The 26673-nt window shown below is 40.1% G+C and overlaps 1 protein-coding gene across 1 annotated transcript in view; it reads right to left on the reverse strand.

The window, feature by feature from the left end:
• The window catches only part of LOC146798424 (uncharacterized), a 384935-nt gene that overhangs the window by 36605 nt on the left and 321657 nt on the right, over positions 1–26673 (reverse strand). The window contains exons 4-7 of the mRNA XM_085627745.1: positions 15975–16106; positions 14165–14296; positions 12351–12482; positions 10537–10668 (exon numbers count right to left, since the gene is read on the reverse strand). Of these exons, the coding sequence (XP_085483871.1) occupies positions 10537–10668; positions 12351–12482; positions 14165–14296; positions 15975–16106 (528 nt within the window). The remainder of the gene's footprint in view (positions 1–10536; positions 10669–12350; positions 12483–14164; positions 14297–15974; positions 16107–26673) is intronic.

The following is a 26673-nucleotide window of genomic DNA, read 5'->3' on the forward strand; positions in this document are numbered from 1 at the left end:
AGTGGTTGTCTTAGTCACCCTAGTCTTGACCCAGTGGTCTGCCTTCTTTCCCAATTCTTGGGGAGAAATTAGACCTAGGTCTACCAACTGCTGATGCAACTTTTCATTTGTGCAGTTACTCAAAATATGTTCCTTCATGAATAAATTGTACAATCCATTAAAATCCTGCACACCATGTCCAGCTAACCAACCATCCAGTGTCTTCACTGAGAAATCTACAAAATCAATCCAGGACTGGGTCTGGGTTTTGTGAGCCCCCCTGAATCTAATTCTATACTCCTCAGTGGTGAATCCAAATCCTTCAATCAGAGCTTTCTTCATGAGGTCATAGGATCCTGCCTCTGGCCCAGAAAGGGTCAGAAGCCTGTATCTGCAGTTACCAGAGAACAGTTCCCACAGGAGTGCCCCCCAGAGAGGTTTCTTCACTTTTCTGATATCACAAGCCCTCTCAAAGGCTGTGAACCATTTGGTGATATCATCACCTTCCTCAAATTTAGGGACAATCCCTTTGGGGATTTTAAGGTCAGAAGTTTCCTCCCTATCCTTATTTTTATTATTGCTGCCACCATTGATGGGTGCTAAACTCATCTCTCTCCTTTCTTTTTCTAGAGCCAGGAGCCTGGACTCTAGCTCTAATCTTTTGGCCAGCCTCACAAGGCTGTCCTCTTCACTGGGGGGTCCCCCAGTGTTCTCTCTGGGACCAGAGCCACCTGTGTAGTCTCTAGGTTCCCAGATGCTAATCCTTGAAAGGGAGGGTATGGGTGCCCTCTCCTCCCTAGGGAATAGCATAGAGGGGTTGTTGTCAACCTCCTCTGCTTCCCTTTCCTCATCTGACTGGCCATCACCATGTTCAGATGGGTGGTCCTTAGCATACTCAGCCAAGAGCTCCTGGAACCCTAGTTTGGTTGGATGCAGGCCCATTTGTAATTTTTTAAGTTATCACTAATAGCTGGGTTTGTTTGAGACATTCTAACCTGACAGTTCTAACCCTCTACCCTGACTATAGTGACTTTTATTTTTCTAAAATTCTAATGGGACTTAAGCAAGGCCCTAGCAAGACTTTTAGTAATTTTGGAAAGACCAATCAGAATTCTAAAGGCAATTTTTAGGAGTTCTGTTGTGTGGTCAGATGGTAACCAAGTAGTCCAACAAATGCAAGTTTGTATCCCACCACTGATCCACCAATGTGAGAAAGTGGCTCTGTATATACTGTTCCTTAATAGGTACAGGGTGTACAGAGTCCACAGACCCCAAGGGTTTAACAGAGGTTAAAGTTAGATATAACCTTACTCTCCAAAGTGGTAGCCTGGTCGAGCAGTAAGGCAGTATCAGAGGACGTGTAAAGCATTTGTTGTACACACTCAGTCAGCAAATAGTTCCACACACTCAATAACTGAACTCTAGGCCAACGGTTTGTATATAAAAAATATATGCTTGTTTTATTTTAGAACCAACACTTGGAATTAAAATATACTTTCTCGACAAGAGATGTTTCATAAAAATACTTTTGTATATGCAATAGACTTTTTAGTAAACAGTTACAAATAGTTGCAGTAGGCAACTCTATTCCTAAACACAATACATTGAGCTCAATGATAAATTCAAATTATATGCAACAGATTACTTTCAGATTACTTTTGTAATTCCAGGCTTGGATCCTAGATCCAGTCCTGGGTCAGTTCTCAGAATCAGCTGTTGAAAGTCGACTTGGGTACTGTACTGATTTTTAACTAATATTTAGCTATTTCAAAAGTGAGCACTTATAAAATATTTCAGAGCAAACAATCAATGATTCCCTATGGAAGGAAATATAGGTTACAGGTACAGTAGGTTATCGTTACTTTTGTAATCCAGTACTGGGTGTCTGGGCTCAGTACTGGGACATTTATCCAAAACAGGTAAGTAATTACGTTTTCAGATGTTATACGATTTTTGAGGAATATTTAGAAATTGCAGAAGTCAACACTTTTCACAGAAAAGCAGTCAATGGTTTCCTATGGAAGAAAAATGAGTTAAAGGTAAGTATAGTTGTGGGTACTTTTCAGAGTCAGTGCTGGGCACCAAGATCCAGCACCGGGAGCTCACCTAAGAGCAGGTGAGTAAATTCGTTTTTGGTACTTGGCTGATTTTTGGTGAATATTTTGAGTTTTGAAAAGTTCACACTTAGAAGAATTTTCAAGAAGAAACCAGTCAATGTTACCCCATGAGGAAAATGAAGTTAGCGGTTTAAGGGTAAGTACTCGACTGGCAGAGTTGAAGTTCTGGGCATAGACTCAGGGGTCCCCCAGTGTCAGGTAGGTACAGTCAGTTCACCCTCAGCGGTTTCAGGACGGCCGGGTGCAGAGAGAGTTAGGCCCAATGTTATCCTATGAGGGATAGGGGGGACTGGGTTGGTGGCTGCTGTCGGGCAAGCCACGCGGCTGTGGGAGCTGAGCTCCTGGTCACTTACTCAGGGCAAGTGGGGAAGTAGGATAGAGTAGAGTTTTCACTGCCAGGGCCACTCGGGCGGCTGGCTGCAGGGTGCTTTTGAACCGTCGGGCGCTCAATTGATTTCTATGGGAAATCTCCGGATTGGAAAAAGACTGCAGGCTCGGGGACGAGGACTCTTCGGGTGCCACCACCACTTCGAGGGGTAAGTTGGGTAGTTGGTGGATAGATAGGTACCCCGGGATTGGGCACAGAGGGCTGTGGGGCGCCGGGTGCAGGGGTGCCTTTTGATGTCAGAAATCTTACCCTCTTGTTGATCGCGGTTGGGGTGGCACTCTGTTCTGAGGCTGCAAGCTTCTTCAGGATAGTCGAGGGGGGTCCTTGGGTGCCGGACTCGGGGTCACAGTCGCCATGGGGTTTTCCTCGTGGGTTTAGTTCACTCCGGCACCGGCCAGGCTTGGCGAGTGCTGAGTGGGCTGGGATCGCGGTTCCGGGCTGCTGCCAGGGGTGAAAGGTAGGTTCTGAGTAGAGCCTCTACTCGTGGGAGTCCCAGGGGATCAGAGTTCAAAGGTAGCCAGGTCCTCCGGGGTTTCTGAGGTTGCTGGCCACAAGAGATGTCGGGTTTGGAGCAGGAGCAAGTCCGAGGTCGACAGGCCGGTAGGGCTGGGGCCAAAGCAGTTGGTGTCTCCCTCTCCTTTGCAGCTGCAGGGCAGGTCTTCTTTTCTTCTCGCTCTTCTTGTAGTTTCGGAATCTGGAATCTGGGGAAGGAAGGTTCAGGGTGCCCCTAAATACTAGATTTAGGGGCGTTACAGATAGGTGAAGGCCAGGGACCAATGGGTCCTTGTCCTGGGGTGGGTACACCCCCTATCCTGCTGTGGGAGGGGGGCAGTAGCCTAATCCTGATAGGGCAGGGCCTCCCATCTTCAAGATGGCGAGAGCCCGGAGATGTGCTTCACCTCGCCTCCCCAACCTGAGGGGTGGGGTGGGCAGGCTGGCACATCCCCTGTCCTTGTATGGGGTTTCCGGCCAAGCTTCCCGCCAGAGTGGGGGGTTGCAGTGGCCTGGGGAAACTCCTAGAGGCGGCAGGCCTTTGAAGCTTCCCTTTGCTCATCCTGGGGAGGAGATCTATCACCTCACCAAGGAGGTGCATTGTTGCAGGCCCGGGAGAGCAGGGGCTCTCCCACCCAGGGGTCCAGCAACGTGTTTGCTGTGTGGCAGCCTGGGCAGCCTCAGAGCAGACGTGGATTGTAGGTTAGTTGTAGGAGGGCATCTCTAAGATGCCCTCTGGGGTGCTTGGTACATTAAATCTCACACTGGCATCAGTGTGGATTTAATGTGCTGAGAAGTTTGATACCAAACTTCCCAGTCTTTAGTGTTGCCATTATGGTGCTGTGGAGCTCGTGTTTGACGAGCTCTCAGCACCATGTACTCTGAAATGGCAGCACTGCACTTACAGTGCCCGGGAATGGACCTGGGTACTGTAGGGGCACAGGGCTCCTGCTCCTGTGCCCACACCATGGGCATATTGCACCCAGCCAGAGGGGTGACTGACATATGTCTTGGCAGTGTGGGTGTTGGGCATGGCACACAGAGATGTGTGCCATGTTGACTCTTCATTTTGTCCTGCACCCAGACACTCAGCCTGCAAAGGCAGTGTGTGTGAGTAAGGGTACAGGGCCCCTAAGGGTGGCACAATCAGTGCTGTAGCCCTTAGGGGTCTTCCCTGGTCACAAGGCCCGGGGTACCTAGGGTACCATTTACTAGGGGCTGACATGTGGCCAGGGTTTGCCAATTGGGAGTTTGTGTGTTTCAAGGAAGGAACATAGGCCCTGGGCACCTGATTGGCAGGAGTCCAGGGTACACTCAGTAAAAGTACATGCAGCAATTTAGCAGAAAGTGGGGGCATACCATGCAAGTAAGAGGGCACTTTCTCACACAACCCCCCCCCCAAACGAAAGGTGATGAGACTAACCTTGTCCTATGGAGTCTTCATTGTCTAAGTGGAAGAACCTGGAAAGTCCATCTGCATTGGCATGGGCAGTCCCTGGTCTATGTTCCACTTCAAAGTCCATTCCCTGTAGGGAGATGGACCACCTTAATAGCTTTGGATTTTCCCCTTTCATCTGCATTAGCCATCTGAGAGGTCTGTGGTCAGTTTGAACCAGGAAGTGAGTACCAAACAGGTATGGTCTCAACTTCTTCAGGGACCAAACCACAGCAAAGGCCTCCCTCTCAATGGCACTCCAACGCTGCTCTCTGGGCAGTAGCCTCCTGCTTATAAAAGCAACAGGTTGGTCTTGGCCTTCATCATTGATCTGGGATAGGACCGCTCCTATCCCTAGCCCAGAGGCATCAGTCTGCACTATGAACTGCTTGGCATAATCTGGGTCTTTTAGAATTGGTGCTGAGCACAGTGCTCCTGCTCCTGTGCCCACACCATGGGCATAAGGCACCCAGCCAGAGGGGTGACTGACATATGTCTTGGCAGTGTGGGTGTTGGGCATGGCACACAGAAACAATTAATGTACATGTCCAAACGGATTGTTAACCAACGTTTACATGCTAGCACCCTCATAAAATATCACAAAGCACAGAGAATACCACGTGGCCTACGGATATCCCTCAAATCCACTTTATGCAAAAATAATGCACGATTCACGGAGAAGTGGTTTGCAATACTTAACAAATGTTCCTTAGACTTGATATTACTGATTATTGAAGAACTTGCGAAATTAATAGACGATCTGAATAAAGAGGCCAGTCTATTGAAAGAAGAATTAAGCACATCCTTAAATAAGGAAGAATGGGACAAAGTCTTAAAAGACATAAATGACCAACTGGAGACCTATTCTAAAGAAATCAACGATCGTAAAATTAGGAAATTTAAACGAGATACAACAGATTATAGACTTGGAGAGGTCTACACCTGGGCAGACATATATGCACGCCGAAGACAACAGAGATCAACACCGGGTAGATCCTCGGAAGAAACTTCATCTTCCGATGAACCTCAGCATAGAAAACCGCCTCCACGAACAAATATCCATTCAAGATCCAAAACACCTTATTCCACATCACAAGATGATGCACCTTCAACATCTAAAGAAACATCTTTTTTAGAGAGAGGCACCGCTCAACAAGAAGAACCCGGAGGAGCAGGTCAAAAAAGAAAACCCACGGCGGACACAATTGCCAAAAATACCAGGAGTCAGAGACCCTAGTAGTGAACATATCGAAGCAACCCATCTCGAGCTTCCAGCTACAAACACTACAAAAGGGAATCACGTTTGTCCCAACATACCATTCTAATCTTCTAGAGACACAAGCAAGCATCTACAAATTGCTCAGAACATTGAGGTTAAGACATTTCTTTTCGAACGTCGTAGATTCACCAATTGAACTACCTGCAAATAAACTATTAGGGTTGAGGAATCCAAGCAAATTTGTTCCACCTGTAAGTCATAAAGTACTGGATGCCTTCGAAAATATTGTTCTTAAAGAAGTCCAAAACACATTCAAACAACCTCGATCAAAGGCTACCAACACTACACAGAAGGAAAGACAAGCTCTACAACAACTAGCTATGAACAAAAATATCACCATTCGACAAGCTGATAAGGGCGGAGCTCTGGTTATCATGGACACTGAATATTACACCAAAAACGTCAATGAACATGTTAACGACACCAACATCTATCTGAGATATGACACAGATCCTACTAATGAATTTAAGAACATTCTTAGTCAAATTATTGACACAGCCATAGACCAAGGAATCATCAGCACTAAAGAAAAGGAATATTTAATCAAAACCAACCCAGCCATTCCTTACATATACATGATTCCAAAAATTCATAAGGACGCTAACTTTCCACCATTTCGCCCCATTGTATCTACAATAAATTCCATTCATGAACCGGTAGGAAAAGTTTTGGACAAACATTTGCAACCTTTTGTTCAAAGTATGAGCACTTATATCAAAGATACGACTCACTTCCTCAACTTACTGGAAATCCACAAACCATCATTCACCAAAGACATGATACTATGTACTATTGATGTTAAATCTTTGTATACATCCATACCTCACAATTTGGGACTACAGGCAGTAGAATTTCACTTAACATCAAATGATCAAGATGAGATGTTTAAAGTATTTCTGATGGAACTTTTACATTTCACCTTATATCACAGCTATTTCAAATGGGATGAACACTTTTTCATTCAATCATCCGGAACATCAATGGGAAATTGCGCAGCACCTGCTTACGCAAATCTCTTTATGCACAAATATGAACAGGATCACATTCTAAGCAACCCGAATTGGAATCGCTATCTCATCTTATACAAAAGATATATCGATGACATTTTCATTCTGTGGAACGGCTCAGAATCTGCATTAACAACAGCTATTGAAAACCTAAACAAAGTGGATGACCGAATTGGTTTCACATTCAATATTACTCAAAGAGAAATTCCATTTTTGGATGTACTTGTCAGCAGCAACGACGGAACACTTGATACCAGAGTATTCACCAAACCAACTGACAAAAACAATTTTCTGCATTTCTCAAGTTTTCATCAATCCTCATTAAAACAACACTTACCTTTCTCGCAACTACTACGTATCAAAAGAATTTCTTCAAACTCAGATTACTATAATGAATCACAAACCATCACCATCAAAAAATTTAAGTCGAGAGGATATCCTGAAACCACCCTCAATGATGCCCAGGAAAGAGTCCGGAAGCTTGAAAGAGCACAGTTGTTAATCTCACAACCCAAAATGGAGGAACAAAGATAAGTGTTCATTTCTAAATTTTCAACACGATGTTACAACATCAAGAGAATTATCCTGAAGCATTGGCCATTATTAGCACACGAAGAAGATTTCAAAGGAATTTTTTCTAACAACCCAAGATTTGCATACAAACGTACCCGCAACTTTAAAGAACTCTTACAACCAAAAGAGGACATCTCCAGAGTACAACATCGTGGCACTTTGCCGTGCTATAATTGCAGTAATTGTAATGCCATAATCAAGGGCAACGAAATATTGCATCCCACCAAAGGAACAGTCATAAAACTACGAGTAACGGGTACATGTGACAGCAACAACGTCATATATATGTTGAAATGCCCATGTGGCATAGCATACGTTGGAAAAACCCAGAGAAAAATTAAGACAAGGATCATAGAACACAAAAGCAGCATCAGACTCAAGAACACTAAATCCACCGTAGCTACACACTTCAACCTACAGCACCACAATCCGAGCCAACTGCGTTTCTGTATACTAGAGCAGGTACCAATCCTTCCAGGAAGAGACAATTCTCAACACCTCTTAAAAGAGAGATATTTTGGATCACCAATCTGAACACCCTACAATCAATGGGTCTGAATGAACGGCTAGATCTCAATTGCTTTCTATGAAACGTTGCTAGATTACATACCCCTGTGATCATGGACTCTAACTCACATTGAAAATTTACTTTTCAAGAGTATTTTTTTGGTTTCATTTTCCATATTACCAGGTATACTTGTTTTCTTGTAAGTACCTTGTTTGAAATCTCATGCATAATTCACTACATACTTATCATGTATCTTCTGTTGTTACAACTTCTTCTTTACCCATTCCCAGTTTGCACATCACTTTAACTTTATTGACACCGCTCGATGAACACTAGAGCGTTGACACTCGCTATACCTTTTCGAGACCGCAGTGAAATTGAGTATTTACTTCACTTTAATGATAGTGACCAAGTTAGTTACTACGCGCGTCTAAAATTCTTAATTGTAATTATTTTAACATGAAAATAGAGTGGAGCTCGCTCGGGTATAGTCTTTCTTTACTGTTGGTGGTCACGTGATCACATCTCCGTTATATCTCCCACACACCGGGTTCAAACTTTTTCAAAGAAACTCGAGAAGTTTTCCGAAAGGTTACCGATCAAATTGTTACATCCTTATATTGAGGTAAGCGAGGATACACGTGTGACGTCGTATCACCAGTTTTTATTTTCGTTGATTAACACACGTACACGTTATAACGTTCCTTTTTTCGTTTTTCAGAAAAGTTTATTTTATCGATATCTGTGGTTCTTTGCGACATGCATTCAAGACTACTAAGAACCTAGCATTCAGGTTAGAACTTATCCCAATTTATCGGCAATACCACAATACGTAATCTGATTTTCTCGGAGCATGCACGCTTTGGTCACCACGCACTAACTTATTTCAGTTTACTGCCGACTTCGCAGTATCTAATCTGATTATTTCTTGAGCATGTACTTTACGGTCTCCATGCATGAACTTTTCGTACACGCTACATTCTTTTCCTTCGGGATTTCACCTTTATTAACCCAAATAGCACCTTCGTTCGTATTCAAATTCACGAATCAACTGATTAACCTGTTAGCTCACCACTCCATCTTTCACGTGGTCCGGCACTCTTGACCCTTTATCTTTAGCTTTTTCACCATTCATAACCTTTAAACATCATCATTTACAGAATGCGAACTATGCAATTGAATGTTTGTTATTTTGTGTTACACCCTGTTATATGTCATTTGCTTGATGTTTTCATCATACAAGTCCCCTGAGGAAGGGTTTGCCCGAAATGCATAGGGCAGAAATGTGATGAAATGAAATCGATTGATTGAAATCTATGAATACAATAGTATGAATATCATATGAATTTCTAAAAGAACTTTTTGAAATAAATGACGTCTCAAAACTACGAACTTTACAACCATTGCACAATTATTTAAACATTCCAACAAATACTGGTGTGCTGAGTAAGAGACGTTATCCCTACGGGAATCAACACATTCAACTTTAACACAGAGATGTGTGCCATGTCGACTCTTCATTTTGTCCTGCACCCAGACACTCAGCCTGCAAAGGCAGTGTGTGTGTGTAAGGGTACAGGGCCCCTAAGGGTGGCACAATCAGTGCTGCAGCCCTTAGGGGTCTTCCCTGGTCACAAGGCCCGGGGTACCTAGGGTACCATTTACTAGGGGCTGACATGTGGCCAGGGTTTGCCAATTGGGAGTTTGTGTGTTTCAAGGAAGGAACATAGGCCCTGGGCGCCTACTGCATTTTGTGTCAAAAGAGTGTAGATCCTTCATAACCTTGACTCTTTGCCAATTTCATAGAGTCTGAATTAGTCATTATAACGCTGTGCTTCCCTAGATTATATCAATTTACTATGTCATCAAAAAGGTGGTCATTTGACTCACACATATCATGGTAACATAGGCTATCCTTAAAATGTGAGTTCTCATGAAGTTGCAAGTACCAATGTCACAAACTCAATGTTCAAAACCTGTGGAACTTATGGAATACTCAAGTTTTTCAAAATAACCCCAGATTGATGACTAGTTGCAAGTGAAGATTATCTTAATGAAGAAATAAAAAACTCAATGGATTACCCATGATGCTTTTATAAGACCCTAACCTTGAAGCAAAGAAAAAACAAAGGCAGCAGGAGGAGGGACTTCTCAAAGTTTTGGTGAATAGAGGAAATAAACATGCAAACCCTGTGTTATATCTTTGACTTATTCACACAATGCGGTCTTTGAAGCGTTACCAGCCATACCTACACAGGAAGATGTCTGAAAACATTGATGACATCACTGGACTTTGCAACGATGATATGGTAAAATAATAAACCACGGCTTGCTTTGTAGCAATAATTGACATTAATAGCCGCCGCCATTACATTATATTTGCGTGAGAAACTACTACAAAGTAAGCATTAAATTGGAAAAATTAGGGGTATCAAATTGCCTGGCAGCGAACCATCCTCTTGTAGTAAAACTACAAGAATAAAAATAGTTGCTTTAGGTGATATTCTAATATGATATTTCATAATTCTAATAGTTGCAGAGATGGATGCCTCCAAGTGTCTCACATTTAAAGGCACAAAAAAAACATTTTAAGCTCATGAATATTTTCTGAATCCCTTTCCTTGAAAAGGATACCACTATGAATTGCTGACTAAAAGAGTGGATTTTGGTAATAATGTAATAAACATTTGCAGACCCCTGAATCGGTGTTCTTTTTTTAGTATTATGAAAATGGATCAATCAGATAGCAAAGCATTACCTGAATTTGTTGGGCTTGAATATGTAGTATTGGTTTGATTAGTTATGATGGGCGAGAGAGTTGTAGGACTTGCTGTGATGGTGCTAGGTGCAGAAGAAATGATAGTAGCATTCATCATAGTGTTATCATGACCTGTGTAAAAGAGGAGATTTTTCATGTGTAAATAATACTTATGTAATCTATTTATAAAGAACAGTCAAAATACATTCACATTCTGAGATGTAAACTTCTTATCATACACTATGCACATTCTGGAACTACCATTGTTGAAAAATCAGCTTATATGAGGGTAATGGAGCACAATGGGATTACTATTCTGATGTGGATATGTGGCTATCCAACAAAGGATATCTTTTTTGCAGACAGTGTTTAATTATGTAGTGCAATTGTAATTACTTCCCTGATGTGATATTCCAAGCAAGGATATCTTTATTAGAGACAACTTTTTTATCATGGAAGTAAAGTTGATAGCCAGCATTTTATATGTGAAAGGTCTTTGAATAAAACTTTCTCCAGAGCTTTTTAGTGGATGGGCCTAAAATTGAATCTGTGTAAGGTGACAACTCAGTGGACAAAGTTAACTTTAACTCCAGTTCTTAGAGAGATGACAGTAAGTTGCCGATGACACACAGAGTGGTCCTAATGTTTTGCTAATTATTTGACGAAGAAAGAAATTTTGGATATTTTTGCTATTTCTTATATATGGATTGAACTCCCACTACAAGAACAGACATAATGGGACCCTACAGAAATGGCTATATCCAGGTTCTTTGAGATAGGAGTTCCAGGTTCATAAACGCCTACTGCATTGTGTGTCAAACGAGTGTAGATCCTTCATAACCTTGACACTTTGCCAATTTCATAGAGTCTGAACTAGTCATTATAACTCTGTGCTTCCCTAGAGTATATCAATTTACTCTATCATCAAAAAGGTGGTCATTTGACTCACACATATCGTGGTAACAAAGGCTATCTTTAAAATGTGAGTTCTCGTGAAGTTGCAAGTACCAATGTCACAAACTTAATGTTCAAATCCTGTGGATCTTTTGGAATACTCAAGTTTTTCAAAATAACCCTAGATTGATGACTAGTTGCAAGTGAATATTATCTTAATGAAGAAATAAGAAACTCAATGGATTACCAATTATGCTTTTATAAGACCCTAACCTTGAAGCAAAGAAAAAAAAGGCATCAGGAGGATGGACTTCTCAAAGTTTTGGTAAATAGGGGCAACAAACATGCAAACCCTGCCTTATATCTTTGACTTATTCACACAATGCGGTCTTTGAAGCGCTACCAGGCTTACCTACACAGGAAGATGTGTGAAAACATTTATGACATCACTGGACTTTGCAAAGATGATATGGAAAATTATACACCACAGCTTGCTTTGTAACAATAATTGACATTAAAAGCCACCACCTTTACATTATATTTGCCCGATAAACTACCACAAAGTAAGCATTACATTGGAAAAATGAGGGGTATCAAATTGCCTGGAAGCGAACCATCCTCTTGTAGTAAATATTCAAGAATAAAAATAGTTGCTTTAGGTGATATTCTAATATGATATTTCATAATTGTGATAGTTGCAGAGATGGATGCCTCCAAGTGTCTCAAATTTAAAGGCACAAAAAAAACATTTTAAGTTCATGAATATTTTCTGAATCCCTTTCCTTGAAAAGGATGCCAATATGAATTGCTGACTAAAAAAGTGGATTTTGGTAATAACGTAATAAACATTTGCGTACGCCTGAATCGGTGTTCTTTTTTTAGTATTATGAAAATGCATGAATCCGATAGCAAAGCATTACCTGAATTCGTTGGGCTGGAATATGTAGTGTTGGTTTGATTAGTCATCATGGGCGAGAGAGTTGTAGGACTTGCTGTGATGGTGCTAGGTGCAGAAGAAATGGCAGTAGCATTCGACATAGTGTTATCATGACCTGTGTGAAAGAGGAGATTCTTCATGTGTAAATATTACTTATGTAATCTATTTATAAAGAACAGTCAAAATACATTCACATTCTGAGATGTAAACTTCTTATCATACACTATGCACATTCTGGAACTACCATTGTTGAAAAATCAGCTTATATGAGGGTAATGGAGCACAATGGGATTACTATTCTGATGTGGATATGTGGCTATCCAACAAAGGATATCTTTTTTGCAGACAGTGTTTAATTATGTAGTGCAATTGTAATTACTTCCCTGATGTGATATTCCAAGCAAGGATATCTTTATTAGAGACAACTTTTTTATCATGGAAGTAAAGTTGATAGCCAGCATTTTATATGTGAAAGGTCTTTGAATAAAACTTTCTCCAGAGCTTTTTAGTGGATGGGCCTAAAATTTAATCTGGGTAAGGTGACAACTCAGTGGACAAAGTTAACTTTAACTCCAGTTCTTAGAGAGATGACAGTAAGTTGCCGATGACACACAGAGTGGTCCTAATGTTTTGCTAATTATTTGACGAAGAAAGAAATTTTGGATATTTTTGCTATTTCTTATATATGGATTGAACTCCCACTACAAGAACAGACATAATGGGACCCTACAGAAATGGCTATATCCAGGTTCTTTGAGATAGGAGTTCCAGGTTCATAAACGCCTACTGCATTGTGTGTCAAACGAGTGTAGATCCTTCATAACCTTGACACTTTGCCAATTTCATAGAGTCTGAATTAGTCATTATAACTCTGTGCTTCCCTAGAGTATATCAATTTACTTTATCATCAAAAAGGTGGTCATTTGACTCACACATATCGTGGTAACAAAGGCTATCTTTAAAATGTGAGTTCTCGTGAAGTTGCAAGTACCAATGCCACAAACTCAATGTTCAAATCCTGTGGATCTTATGGAATACTCAAGTTTTTCAAAATAACCCTAGATTGATGACTAGTTGCAAGTGAATATTATCTTAATGAAGAAATAAGAAACTCAATGGATTACCAATTATGCTTTTATAAGACCCTAACCTTGAAGCAAAGAAAAAAAAGGCATCAGGAGGATGGACTTCTCAAAGTTTTGGTAAATAGGGGCAACAAACATGCAAACCCTGCCTTATATCTTTGACTTATTCACACAATGCGGTCTTTGAAGCGCTACCAGGCTTACCTACACAGGAAGATGTGTGAAAACATTGATGACATCACTGGACTTTGCAAAGATGATATGGAAAATGATACACCACAGCTTGCTTTGTAACAATAATTGACATTAAAAGCCACCACCTTTACATTATATTTGCCCGATAAACTACCACAAAGTAAGCATTACATTGGAAAAATGAGGGGTATCAAATTGCCTGGAAGCGAACCATCCTCTTGTAGTAAATATTCAAGAATAAAAATAGTTGCTTTAGGTGATATTCTAATATGATATTTCATAATTGTGATAGTTGCAGAGATGGATGCCTCCAAGTGTCTCAAATTTAAAGGCACATAAAAAACATTTTAAGTTCATGAATATTTTCTGAATCCCTTTCCTTGAAAAGGATGCCAATATGAATTGCTGACTAAAAAAGTGGATTTTGGTAATAACGTAATAAACATTTGCGTACGCCTGAATCGGTGTTCTTTTTTTAGTATTATGAAAATGCATGAATCCGATAGCAAAGCATTACCTGAATTCGTTGGGCTGGAATATGTAGTGTTGGTTTGATTAGTCATCATGGGCGAGAGAGTTGTAGGACTTGCTGTGATGGTGCTAGGTGCAGAAGAAATGGCAGTAGCATTTGACATAGCGTTATCATGACCTGTGTGAAAGAGGAGATTCTTCAAGTGTAAATATTACTTATGTAATCTATTTTGAACAGTCAAAATACATTCACATTCTGAGATGTAAACTTCTTATCATACACTATGCACATTCTGGAACTACCATTGTTGAAAAATCAGCTTATATGAGGGTAATGGAGCACAATGGGATTACTATTCTGATGTGGATATGTGGCTATCCAACAAAGGATATCTTTTTTGCAGACAGTGTTTAATTATGTAGTGCAATTGTAATTACTTCCCTGATGTGATATTCCAAGCAAGGATATCTTTATTAGAGACAACTTTTTTATCATGGAAGTAAAGTTGATAGCCAGCATTTTATATGTGAAAGGTCTTTGAATAAAACTTTCTCCAGAGCTTTTTAGTGGATGGGCCTAAAATTGAATCTGTGTAAGGTGACAACTCAGTGGACAAAGTTAACTTTAACTCCAGTTCTTAGAGAGATGACAGTAAGTTGCCGATGACACACAGAGTGGTCCTAATGTTTTGCTAATTATTTGATGAAGAAAGAAATTTTGGATATTTTTGCTATTTCTTATATATGGATTGAACTCCCACTACAAGAACAGACATAATGGGACCCTACAGAAATGGCTATATCCAGGTTCTTTGAGATAGGAGTTCCAGGTTCATAAACGCCTACTGCATTGTGTGTCAAACGAGTGTAGATCCTTCATAACCTTGACACTTTGCCAATTTCATAGAGTCTGAATTAGTCATTATAACTCTGTGCTTCCCTAGAGTATATCAATTTACTTTATCATCAAAAAGGTGGTCATTTGACTCACACATATCGTGGTAATAAAGGCTATCTTTAAAATGTGAGTTCTCGTGAAGTTGCAAGTACCAATGTCACAAACTCAATGTTCAAATCCTGTGGATCTTGTGGAATACTCAAGTTTTTCAAAATAACCCTAGATTGATGACTAGTTGCAAGTGAATATTATCTTAATGAAGAAATAAGAAACTCAATGGATTACCAATTATGCTTTTATAAGACCCTAACCTTGAAGCAAAGAAAAAAAAGGCATCAGGAGGATGGACTTCTCAAAGTTTTGGTAAATAGGGGCAACAAACATGCAAACCCTGCCTTAAATCTTTGACTTATTCACACAATGCGGTCTTTGAAGCGCTACCAGGCTTACCTACACAGGAAGATGTGTGAAAACATTGATGACATCACTGGACTTTGCAAAGATGATATGGAAAATTATACACCACAGCTTGCTTTGTAACAATAATTGACATTAAAAGCCACCACCTTTACATTATATTTGCTCGATAAACTACCACAAAGTAAGCATTACATTGGAAAAATGAGGGGTATCAAATTGCCTGGAAGCGAACCATCCTCTTGTAGTAAATATTCAAGAATAAAAATAGTTGCTTTAGGTGATATTCTAATATGATATTTCATAATTGTGATAGTTGCAGAGATGGATGCCTCCAAGTGTCTCAAATTTAAAGGCACAAAAAAAACATTTTAAGTTCATGAATATTTTCTGAATCCCTTTCCTTGAAAAGGATGCCAATATGAATTGCTGACTAAAAAAGTGGATTTTGGTAATAACGTAATAAACATTTGCGTACGCCTGAATCGGTGTTCTTTTTTTAGTATTATGAAAATGCATGAATCCGATAGCAAAGCATTACCTGAATTCGTTGGGCTGGAATATGTAGTGTTGGTTTGATTAGTCATCATGGGCGAGAGAGTTGTAGGACTTGCTGTGATGGTGCTAGGTGCAGAAGAAATGGCAGTAGCATTCGACATAGTGTTATCATGACCTGTGTGAAAGAGGAGATTCTTCATGTGTAAATATTACTTATGTAATCTATTTATAAAGAACAGTCAAAATACATTCACATTCTGAGATGTAAACTTCTTATCATACACTATGCACATTCTGGAACTACCATTGTTGAAAAATCAGCTTATATGAGGGTAATGGAGCACAATGGGATTACTATTCTGATGTGGATATGCGGCTATCCAACAAAGGATATCTTTTTTGCAGACAGTGTTTAATTATGTAGTGCAATTGTAATTACTTCCCTGATGTGATATTCCAAGCAAGGACATCTTTATTGGAGACAACTTTTTTATCATGGAAGTAAAGTTGATAGCCAGCATTTTATATGTGAAAGGTCTTTGAATAAAACTTTCTCCAGAACTTTTTACTGGCTGGGCCTAAAATTTAATCTGGGTAAGGTGACAACTCAGTGGACAAAGTTGACTTTAACTCCAGTTCTTAGAGAGATGAAAGTAAGTTGCTGATGACACACAGAGTGGTCCTAATGTTTTGCTAATAATTTGAAGAATTAAGAAATTTTGGATATTTTAGCTATTTCTTATATATGGATTGAATACCCACTACAAGAACAGACATAATGGGACCCTACAGAAATGGCTATATCCAGGTTCTTTGAGATAGGAGTTCCAGGTTCATAAACGCCTACTGCATTGTGTGTCAAAAGAGTGTAGATCCTTCATAACCTTGACACTTTGCCAATTTCATAGAGTCTGAATTAGTCATTATAACTCTGTGCTTCCCTAGAGTATATCAATTTTCTTTATCATCAAAAAGGCGGTCGTTTGGCTCACACATATTGTGGTAACATAGGCTATCTTTAAAATGTGAGTTCTCGTGAATTTGCAAGTACCAATGTCACAAACTCAATGTTCAAAACCTGTGGATCTTATGGAATACTCAAGTTTTTCAAAATAACCCTAGATTGATGATTAGTTGCAAGTGAATATTATCTTAATGAAGAAATAAGAATCTCAATGGATTACCAATGATGCTTTTATAAGACCCTAACCTTGAAGCAAAGAAAAAAAGGCATCAGGACGATGGACTTCTCAAAGTTTTGGTAAATAGGGGCAATTAACATGCAAACCCTGCGTTATATCTTCGACTTATTCACACAATGCGGTCTTTGAAGCGCTACCAGGCTTACCTACACAGGAAGATGTGTGAAAACATTGATGACATCACTGGACTTTGCAAAGATGATATGGAATATTATACACCACAGCTTTCTTTGTAACAATAATTGACATTAAAAGCTGCCACCTTTACATTATATTTGCCCGATAAACTACTACAAAGTAAGCATTACATTGGAAAAATGAGGGGTATCAAATTGCCTGGAAGCGAACCATCCTCTTGTAGTGAAAATTCAAGAATAAAAATAATTGCTTTAGGTGATTTTCTAATATGATATTTCCTAATTGTAATAGTTGCAGAGATGGATGCCTCCAAGTGTCTCACATTTAAAGGCACAAAAAACCCTTTTTAATTTCATGAATATTTTCTGAATCCCTTTCCTTGAAAAGGATGCCAACATGAATTGCTGACTAAAAAAGTGGATTTTGGTAATAATGTAATAAACATTTGCGGACCCCTGAATCTGTGTTCTTTTTTTAGTATTTTGAAAATGCATCAATCCGATAGCAAAGCATTACCTGAATTAGTTGGGCTAGAATATGTAGTATTGGTTTGATTAGTCATGATGGGCGAGAGAGTAGTAGGACTTGCTGTGATGGTGCTAGGTGCAGAAGAAATGGTAGTAGAATTTGTTATAGTGTTATCATGACCTGTGTGAAAGAGGAGATTCTTCATGTGTAAATAATACTTATGTAATCTATTTATACAGAACAGTCAAAATACATTCACATTCTGAGATGTAAACTTCTTATCAACCACTATGCACATTCTGGAACTACCATTGTTGAAAAATCAGCTTATATGAGGGTAATGGAGCACAATGGGATTACTATTCTGATGTGAATATTTGGCAATCCAACAAAGGATATCTTTCTTGCAGACAGTGTTTGATTGTTAAGTGCAATTGAATTTACTTCCCTGATGTGAATTTCCAAGCAAGGATATCTTTATTGTAGACAGTTTTTTTATCATGGAAGTAAAGTTGATAGCCAGTATTTTATATGTGAAAGGGCTTTGAATCAAATGTTCTCCAGAGCTTTTTACTGGCTGGACCTAAAATTGAATCTGGGTAAGGTGACAACTCAGTGGACAAAGTTTACTTTAACTCCAGTTTTTAGAGAGATGACAGTAAGTTGCTGATGACACACAGAGTGGTCCTAATGTTTTGTGAATTATTTGAAGAATATAGAAATTTTGGACATTTTTGCTATTTCTTATATATGGATTGAATAAAAAACTCAATGGATTACCCATGATGCTTTTATAGTTTAACTTTCTTTATTGATTTCTCACATACAACATAAAAGAAAGAAATCAAATCTCGACTCCTGAGTACAATATAGGACAGACACAAGTGCCGCTACTATTCACATTACCAAGGTAAAGCATGGAGCGAGGTTACCAAGGAAAACAGAATAAAAAATAAAATATTAAAAAATAAAATAACTTTCAAAACAATATTTAGAATGTCCCCTAAACATGTCCACCTTCCACCCCCACCCCCCTCTCGTCCATCCACTAGAAACCACAATAAGGAAACGGAGTGCCCGAAACCACAATGGATCATCTCCGTCTAGCAGAGCTGCCTGGGAGGGCCTTCTGCGGGATCTGAGTATCTTCCAGACGCAGCAATCTGAGATAGCGGGGGCATGTTAGTTCCCTAAATTCAGTTCTGAGGAGAGTGAGGAAGGGAATTCAGAGCCCCTGCCTGCAAGAGTGAGAGTAAGCTTCTCCGTCCCCAGTACCATCCACAATCTATGCAGCCAACCCAAGCAGGATGGGGGCGAGGGAGAGCGCCAGTGCGCCAGTATGTTCTGTGTGGCCGCTCCCAAGGCTATAGCGATCAGGCGCCCCCGTCGGGACCTAAGAGGATACATCAGTGGATTTGGTAAGCCCAACAGTATATAGGCAGGGAAGCGTGGGAGCTGCGTGTCCAAATGAGTATCTATGTCATCCAGGATTTCGGCACAGTACGGCCGGATATGTGTACAACTCCACAATAAGTGCTCTAACGTACCCACCTCCCAACAGCCCCTCCAACAGAAAGCACTATGGCGGGGGTCAAAACAATGGAGGCGCTCCGGTGTATAATACCAATAGGTGACTACCTTGGTCATCGTCTCGGTAAGGCCTGCGTGGTGTGCTGAGTGCCGGGCCCTGTAGTATATGTCATCCCACTCCTTGTGGGTGAGAGATCTGCCAATCACGCGTTCCCAGCGTGTACGGCCCGCGTTATATGTGTGTCTGGTAGTAGTCAAGAGATGCTTGTAGAGATCAGAGGTAAGTTTTTTATCTGACGATCTGGTGATAAGCCATTTCTCGAAAGCGGTGAGGGAGCGCTGGGCGCCGGGCTTCACCTGAGGTTGCAGGACCCAGTGTCTGAGCTGGTGGTAAGGAAGCCTCTCAGTCTCGGGGAGGCCATAGTCCATACGAATCTGTGGGAAGGGGAGAATGCCATCCGTGTCGAACAGATGTCCAAGGCATCTACACGGAGAAGGCCTCCATTGTGCGAAGGCCTTATTTGCCAAACCTGGTTGGAAGTCTGGGTTGGTAAAGAGTGGTGTCAGGGGGGAGGGAAAGGTCGTCAGAGCATGCGTGACAGCGGTGCGGTCCCCTGCCTCTAGAGTCGTACCCGTAATGTGGGAGGCATATAGATTCGGTGGTCTATGTGCTTTACGTAGGAATGGGATCCCCTGCAGGGTCGTGGCCGCGACCGCTTGGTCTTGGAACAACCAATGCTTCTCAGACTCCAAACGACTCCACTCCACGAGGTAACGGAGCTGCGTGGCGTAGAAATAGAGCTGCAGGTCTGGGACCCCCACTCCTCCCCGGTCGGGAGGTAATATTGCTATAGCATGCTTAAATCTGGGTTTACGGCCCTGCCAGATAAACTGCGCCTGATCTGCCTGAGTTTGCTGGATCCAGCCAGCCGGCGGGCGAAGAGGAAGCGTCTGAAAAAGATATAGGATCTGGGGGAGAATGGTCATTTTGGTGGCCGCAATTCTACCCAGCCAAGAAAGAGTATGATGCTTCCATTGTCCCAGTTCCCTGCGAATGTGCGCACGGAGCCGATCATAATTAGCGGTGACTGTGTCCCGGATGGTAGGGCCCAACAGCACTCCCAAGTAGGGGACCGTGGAGTCCGCCCACTGTATCGAGTGCTCCTCTTGTAACCGAGCCAGCGTGTGTTGGGTAAGGGAGATATTAAGCACCGTCGATTTCCCCATGTTAATTTTAAAACCGGACGCCTGCCCAAAACGATGAAGTTCAATGAAGAGCGCTCGAAGCGACTGGACCGGATCGGTGAGAGACAAAAGAATATCGTCTGCGTACAGGCTAATGGTGTGTATATCTCCGCCAAACTTAATGCCCTTTACAAGGGGATGATGCCTGATCCGGTGAGCTAATGGTTCCATATATAACGCAAAGAGGTGGGGGGAAAGGGGACATCCCTGCCGCGTGCCTTTGCTAATGGGAAACCGGGAGGAAGTCTGTCCGTTTACCCGGACCGTGGCCATGGGCAACCGGTAACAGTTCAGAATCCGCGTGCGTAGTTTCTCCCCCAGTCCAAACCTCTGCAGTACCTGTTCGAGATATGGCCAGTCCACCCTGTCAAAGGCCTTCTCGGCGTCTATGGCCAATAACATCAATGGACATTGAAAAGATGATATGGAAAATTATACACCACAGCTTGCTTTGAGAGATGACAGTAAGTTGCTGATGACACACAAAGTGGTCCTAATGTTTAGCAAATTATTTGAAATATATAGAAATTTTGGACAGTTTTGCTATTTCTTATATATGGATTGAATACCCACTACAAGAACAAACAACATGGGACCCTACTGAAATGGCTATATCCAGGTTCTTTGAGATAGGAGTTCCAGGTTCATAAACGCCTACTGCATTGTGTGTCAAAGGAGTGTAGATCCTCCATAATCTTGACTCTTTGCCAATTTCATAGAGTCTGAATTAGTCATTATAACTCTGTGCTTCCCTAGAGTATATCAATTTACTATGTCATCAAAAGACACACAGAGTGGTCCTAATGTTTAGCAAATTATTTGAAATATATATACATTTTGGACATTTTTGCTATTTCTTATATATGGATTGAATACCCACTACAAGAACAGACATCATGGGACCCTACTGAAAGGGCTATATCTATATCACATTCTGAGATGTAAACTTCTTATCATACACTCTGCACATTCTGGAACTGCCATTGTTGAAAAATCAGCTGATATGAGGATAATGGCCGCAGAACAGCACCTTGACAAATATGTTATGATCTCCCTCAACTATTTCTGTATTGCAGATTCAAAGGTTGAGTGGAAGGGCTTTCAGATGTTTTTGATCTTGTGACATCATTTGTTTGGCATTCGTCACCTAAATAGCTATTCAAAGATACAGGACCGGCATGAACTTGCTAATCTACACTTTAATGGTACCTAAGTGTTGCTTACTGCTTACGTGAAACATTTGCCGTCCAGAGAGAAAATGTTATTTTTATTAAGCTGCTGGTGTTTTTATTATGTCGCAGGTGTTTTTCTTCTCTGTGTATGACTGCTGTTTGATACTCCTGCTGCTGCTGTTCTGATCTAGAGATCAAGTGACATGAGTGAGAAGACTGTTAAATATTGAAACTCAATAAATTGGGCATCTGCCCCTATCAAGCTTTCAACCACTCAGGGGCTGTGAAATGTTCTTAAGATGCAGAAAACATTAGGAAAAAAACAGGAAATTGTCCATAACATTTATTATACTTCCACCAATTCATTTATTTCTGGCTTGCACGATTTTCCATAATGACAAAGGTAGGTCTATAATAATTTTATTATATCAATAGTACAACTACTCATTACCGTAGTGAATTTGAATTATGACTAAAAGTCATAAATGATCGAGATTTTTCACATGGGAAAGGACCCACTTGAAATACATGTAAGAATAAATAACTTCATGATGTTAGAACTTAGACTGTTATTTTTTGATGCAAGGGTTTCTCTTCGTTATGAAATGTTCTCATATTTTCATTTGTCAATCATTGAATACCATTAATCCTTTCAAAAGGTAATAGTAAACATAAAAAATATATAAAAAGCTTGTATTGATCATAGAGTATTAGTATGGAGTCAGTCATTTCCCCAACCAACAAGGATTTAAATATTATTGTGAAATTTGTTAATTATTCTAATGTGGTGCATTTCTCTATTAAAAAAGTGAAAAGATATTAAAGTAAAAATAAACTTTCACACATTTTTTTTATTGTTTTACCATTTCAGGAGTGTTGCCACAGTTTCAAGGCCATTTATAGATCGTCATATAGCCCAAATGGGGGTCATTTGTGATATAAGCCTTTTACATAGACTTCATAGATTGATATAGTGTAATTACCATGTCAATCAAAGTGTCACACGTTTGTCAATGAAATGTCATTCATATATCACAGTTCCAGAAAAGACACACATAAGTAATCTGAAAACTTGGCAGCAATGAGTGGAGATGAGTAGTCCTCTAGATTGGACACTGCCCCCACCACTATCAATTGCGTAAGGTATTGGAAAAGGCATCCTTAGAGGATACAATGCTCCTTATTAGCCTCAAAATACTTCTGATATATGTCACTTTGCATTCACATGAAAAATGGTGTGGGAGGAAAGACCACATTGAAAGTATTAGCCTAATTTTCACAGGTCACAGTATTAATCTTATATAAGTCTAGAATCATGGGCTTTCTGTGTGTGCTCTAGAATCAAGCAGTTTTTGTGCATGTGGATAAAGGTGAGATTTGCAGATGTACAAAAACTGAGTTGGAGCAGGCGACTCCGAAAATCAAGTGGCTTGAGTAATACAGAAAATGCTATAATGCAGTACAAATTTGGAGCAGCCAGTAACCTGTTGCACCCGCAGACTCTTTCAAAACTAGTTAGATTCCACAATCAACAAACATTACAAGTAACAAAAGGAACCGATGCTCACAATCTATAAAGAATAAGGAAATATGTGTACCTGGACCTATTTTCCTTGTTCCCTTAATTCCAGGACACTTAAACAACAGCAAAAGGAAGACAGTGAAAGATCATGTTTTCAAATCAAGATCTCACTATTATTGCGTAAGAGGTAGCTAAGGCGGATCCATTTCTCTACTACAACTGTTTGACTTAAGCAATCCCCAGGCAAGTGTTCTAAGTATCATTGATATGGAAAGAGTAGGCATGGGTGAAATTCGTGTAATTTTTTTCTGTGTGAATGAGATGAAATGCAAAGAAACTTGTGTGAATTACAAGTTATTACGCAAAGATCTAGCTTCAATATTTTGCACTTCTGGTCATGCAAAATGCACCCTTGCATTCATTTTTGGAACAAGGGTGCCTTTCAGATAAAAAAACAGCACAACATTGCGCAAGAAGTGCACAAAAACTGCTAGTGTTCAGTTTGCTTGCATTTTCTCTGTGCTCCTTTGATAGAAATTTTACCCAAATTAAGTTTCAATTATGCAAATTGGCATTATAGTGTAATCTCAGTCATTTTTTCTAACATCCTTCATACAAAATGCCAGAAATTACACACAATTACAATAACATTAATTAAATTTCACCCAATTCTAGTAAATACGATGTTTACACAGGAAATGATGATTGTATCTCACAAGACAAACATAGAATGGTGGGTAGGGAATTAATTCTGAAACCATCCATCTCCCAATGCAGTTGGTATAAACTGGTAATTCAATCTCAGCAGGCAAAGATTAAATCAAACATATACAAACGCAAAGGAATTATAAAACAAATACATAGACAGTGTAAAATAGTAATAATGTTTACAAGCAAGTCAGATGTGTCCTGCAGGTGAATTGACTAAGACAAAAAGCACACACTTGACTGCTTCTGACGTCTAACAGCATAATTAATACTTCCAGTCAAACTTAGAGCAACACAAGAGCCATTTACATTTGATAATGCTGCTACCACTAAGACCTACTGTAATTTGAAAAAACATTTCATACAGGAGGAAAAGGAGAAGACAGCCCATCTTGAGATCATCCCAGAGCTCGTCATCTGTAGGAACATATATTAGAATGCTGGCAGGTCGCAATCCAACAGCACTCTGTTTTTGTATCCCTGAATGTGATCTAATAGGCCTCACCTAATACTACCTGGCTGGTGCAGGAAATATAGCACCCCGACACAATGTTGCTTGACTACCTTCACAAGTACATTAAGTCTCTTTAGGCCCCTAATACCTCGTAGTGCAAACATTAACTGACCAGCCAACTTATAAAACTATTTCACTGTTTGAGAAGGGGTGTGGCCTAGGAAGAGACGGGGGCTCGTGCTGAGAAAGTCTTTGCACCACCCCCCACCAACCCCCTTTCACATAAAAAACATGAAAAACAAAACATTTCTGAGGCTGTCGCAGAAGTTCTGGTGTTTTTTCATACTCCTTAATGGATATCGGCAGCCTAGAGCTTCCCAAAATGAGCTGAAAAACAACCCTGTGCACTAGTTTACAGTTTTTCTTTCCTACCATTGTGTGATATTGACGTCTCAGTGGGTGACTATGTGAAGGGAGCCGATATCGTTTGACACAGAGTGCCATCGTGTGAGTTGGCAGCTCAGCGTTATGTGTGGCCAGCAGATGGATGTAGAGGTGTTAATGAATGTATGGAGCTAATTTTCTTCTATAGTGATCTGTGCAACTCGCACTACATAGCTGATCATCAGTCTGATGGCAAGATCAAGCCAGTGTAAGAAAGATCAGACTTAGGTAAAAGAGGTGCTTCCAAAAGAACCCAAACTTTCCAGATTGAAGAAGCTGCAATTCTCCAATACTCCAATTCAATAGTTAGATAACCAAAGTATGTTGAAACACATTAAAAACAATCAGATGTATTATATGGATTTCCATGAAAAATGGCCAAGCCAATGTCACTTTGCTTGATCTAGGCTGGATTAGAAAATAGCAATGATGATGAAATGGAGAGGGGTGATACTTTTATAATGCTAAGAACTGGGTTATACTGACTCAGAGTGAATTGGAAGCACATAAAAGATATCCAGTAGGATGGTTTTAAACAAAAACATTTTGTTATTAATTTATTAATTCAACAATGTCCTTAGTGAAATGTATAATAATTTTTATTCTAGACAAAAATGAATATATGCGTAGCACTATGTGAAATGACCCTTTGCTGAGCTATGCATATGTGACACACACCAATATCCTCCTTAGCCTCTTCTGTGAAGGCATCTGTTACAACCTCATAGATTTGTCCTCTGCATAAGTGCCTTTCTTGGAGCACAAATGGGATTACTATACTGATGTGGATATCCAACAAAGGATATCTTTCTTGCAGACAGTGTTTAATTGTTAAGTGCAATTGCAATTACTTCCCTGATGTGAATATCATTTTTTAAATTTTTTTAAATTTTTGTATTTTTTTGAGCCATGAATACTACACGACATAGTACAAGAGAAGTATATGAATAAAATATCAGTTATGTACAGATTATTCGTTCATTAACATTGAAACCACAAATACAATTCCATTATTCAAAATTCAAGAAAAATCAATACTTTCCTAACTCTACAATTTAATTGATTCAAAGAGCAGGTGGATTGAAATATATGTAAAAAAATCTATACCAGATGAAGAGAGAGAGAGTCATAATATACTAACAGATTTAAATGTGCTAAAGTGACAGTGCCTAATTAGTCCCATTGTATAGTAGCCCACATCCTATTAAACTTTAACCAAGATCGAGGCCCTCTGGCCTTTGCCAAAGCCGCCTCCATTTCATATACTTGTTTAAGTAAAGCCCACATTTCGTCAAAACTTGGGCCAGCATTATTTATCCAAACTCTGGCAAGGCACAAACGAGCGCAAACTAAAATAATAGTTGCTAACAAGTACTCAAGACTAAAACCATCCCGTTTGATCCCCAATACCGGAGTGAGAATATTAGAAACTCCAGCCCAAAATCTATTTAGCCCAGGGCAGTCAACGAACATATGCCTTAAATCAGCTGCATAAAATTGGTATTTCGGGCAGTATGATTTGGCCGAATATCAGGCTCGTGCCCAATTGGAAATAATTGCGGGTGTGTAATATAACATATAAATTGTATGATGCTGCTGTAATTTCAAATGAACAGAGGTTACTGCCCTATCCAGCACTTCCATTGATTCCTGTATTGCCTCAGCCGTTACTTCAGCCCTAAGCATCTGACTTAGTTTGATAGCTATATGCAAACTGTCATCATTAGCAGCCGCTAAAAATTTCTGATAAGCCATACTAATTACACCACGGCCAGAACTCTTATATATTCCTAATAATATTTCCAATGAAATTGGCAATACTATAGCTTCTGGCCTCTGACTAGGTAATCCCTGATTTG

The sequence above is a fragment of the Triturus cristatus genome, chromosome 9 (assembly GCF_964204655.1).
Source record: "Triturus cristatus chromosome 9, aTriCri1.1, whole genome shotgun sequence".
Taxonomy (NCBI): Eukaryota; Metazoa; Chordata; class Amphibia; order Caudata; family Salamandridae; genus Triturus; species Triturus cristatus.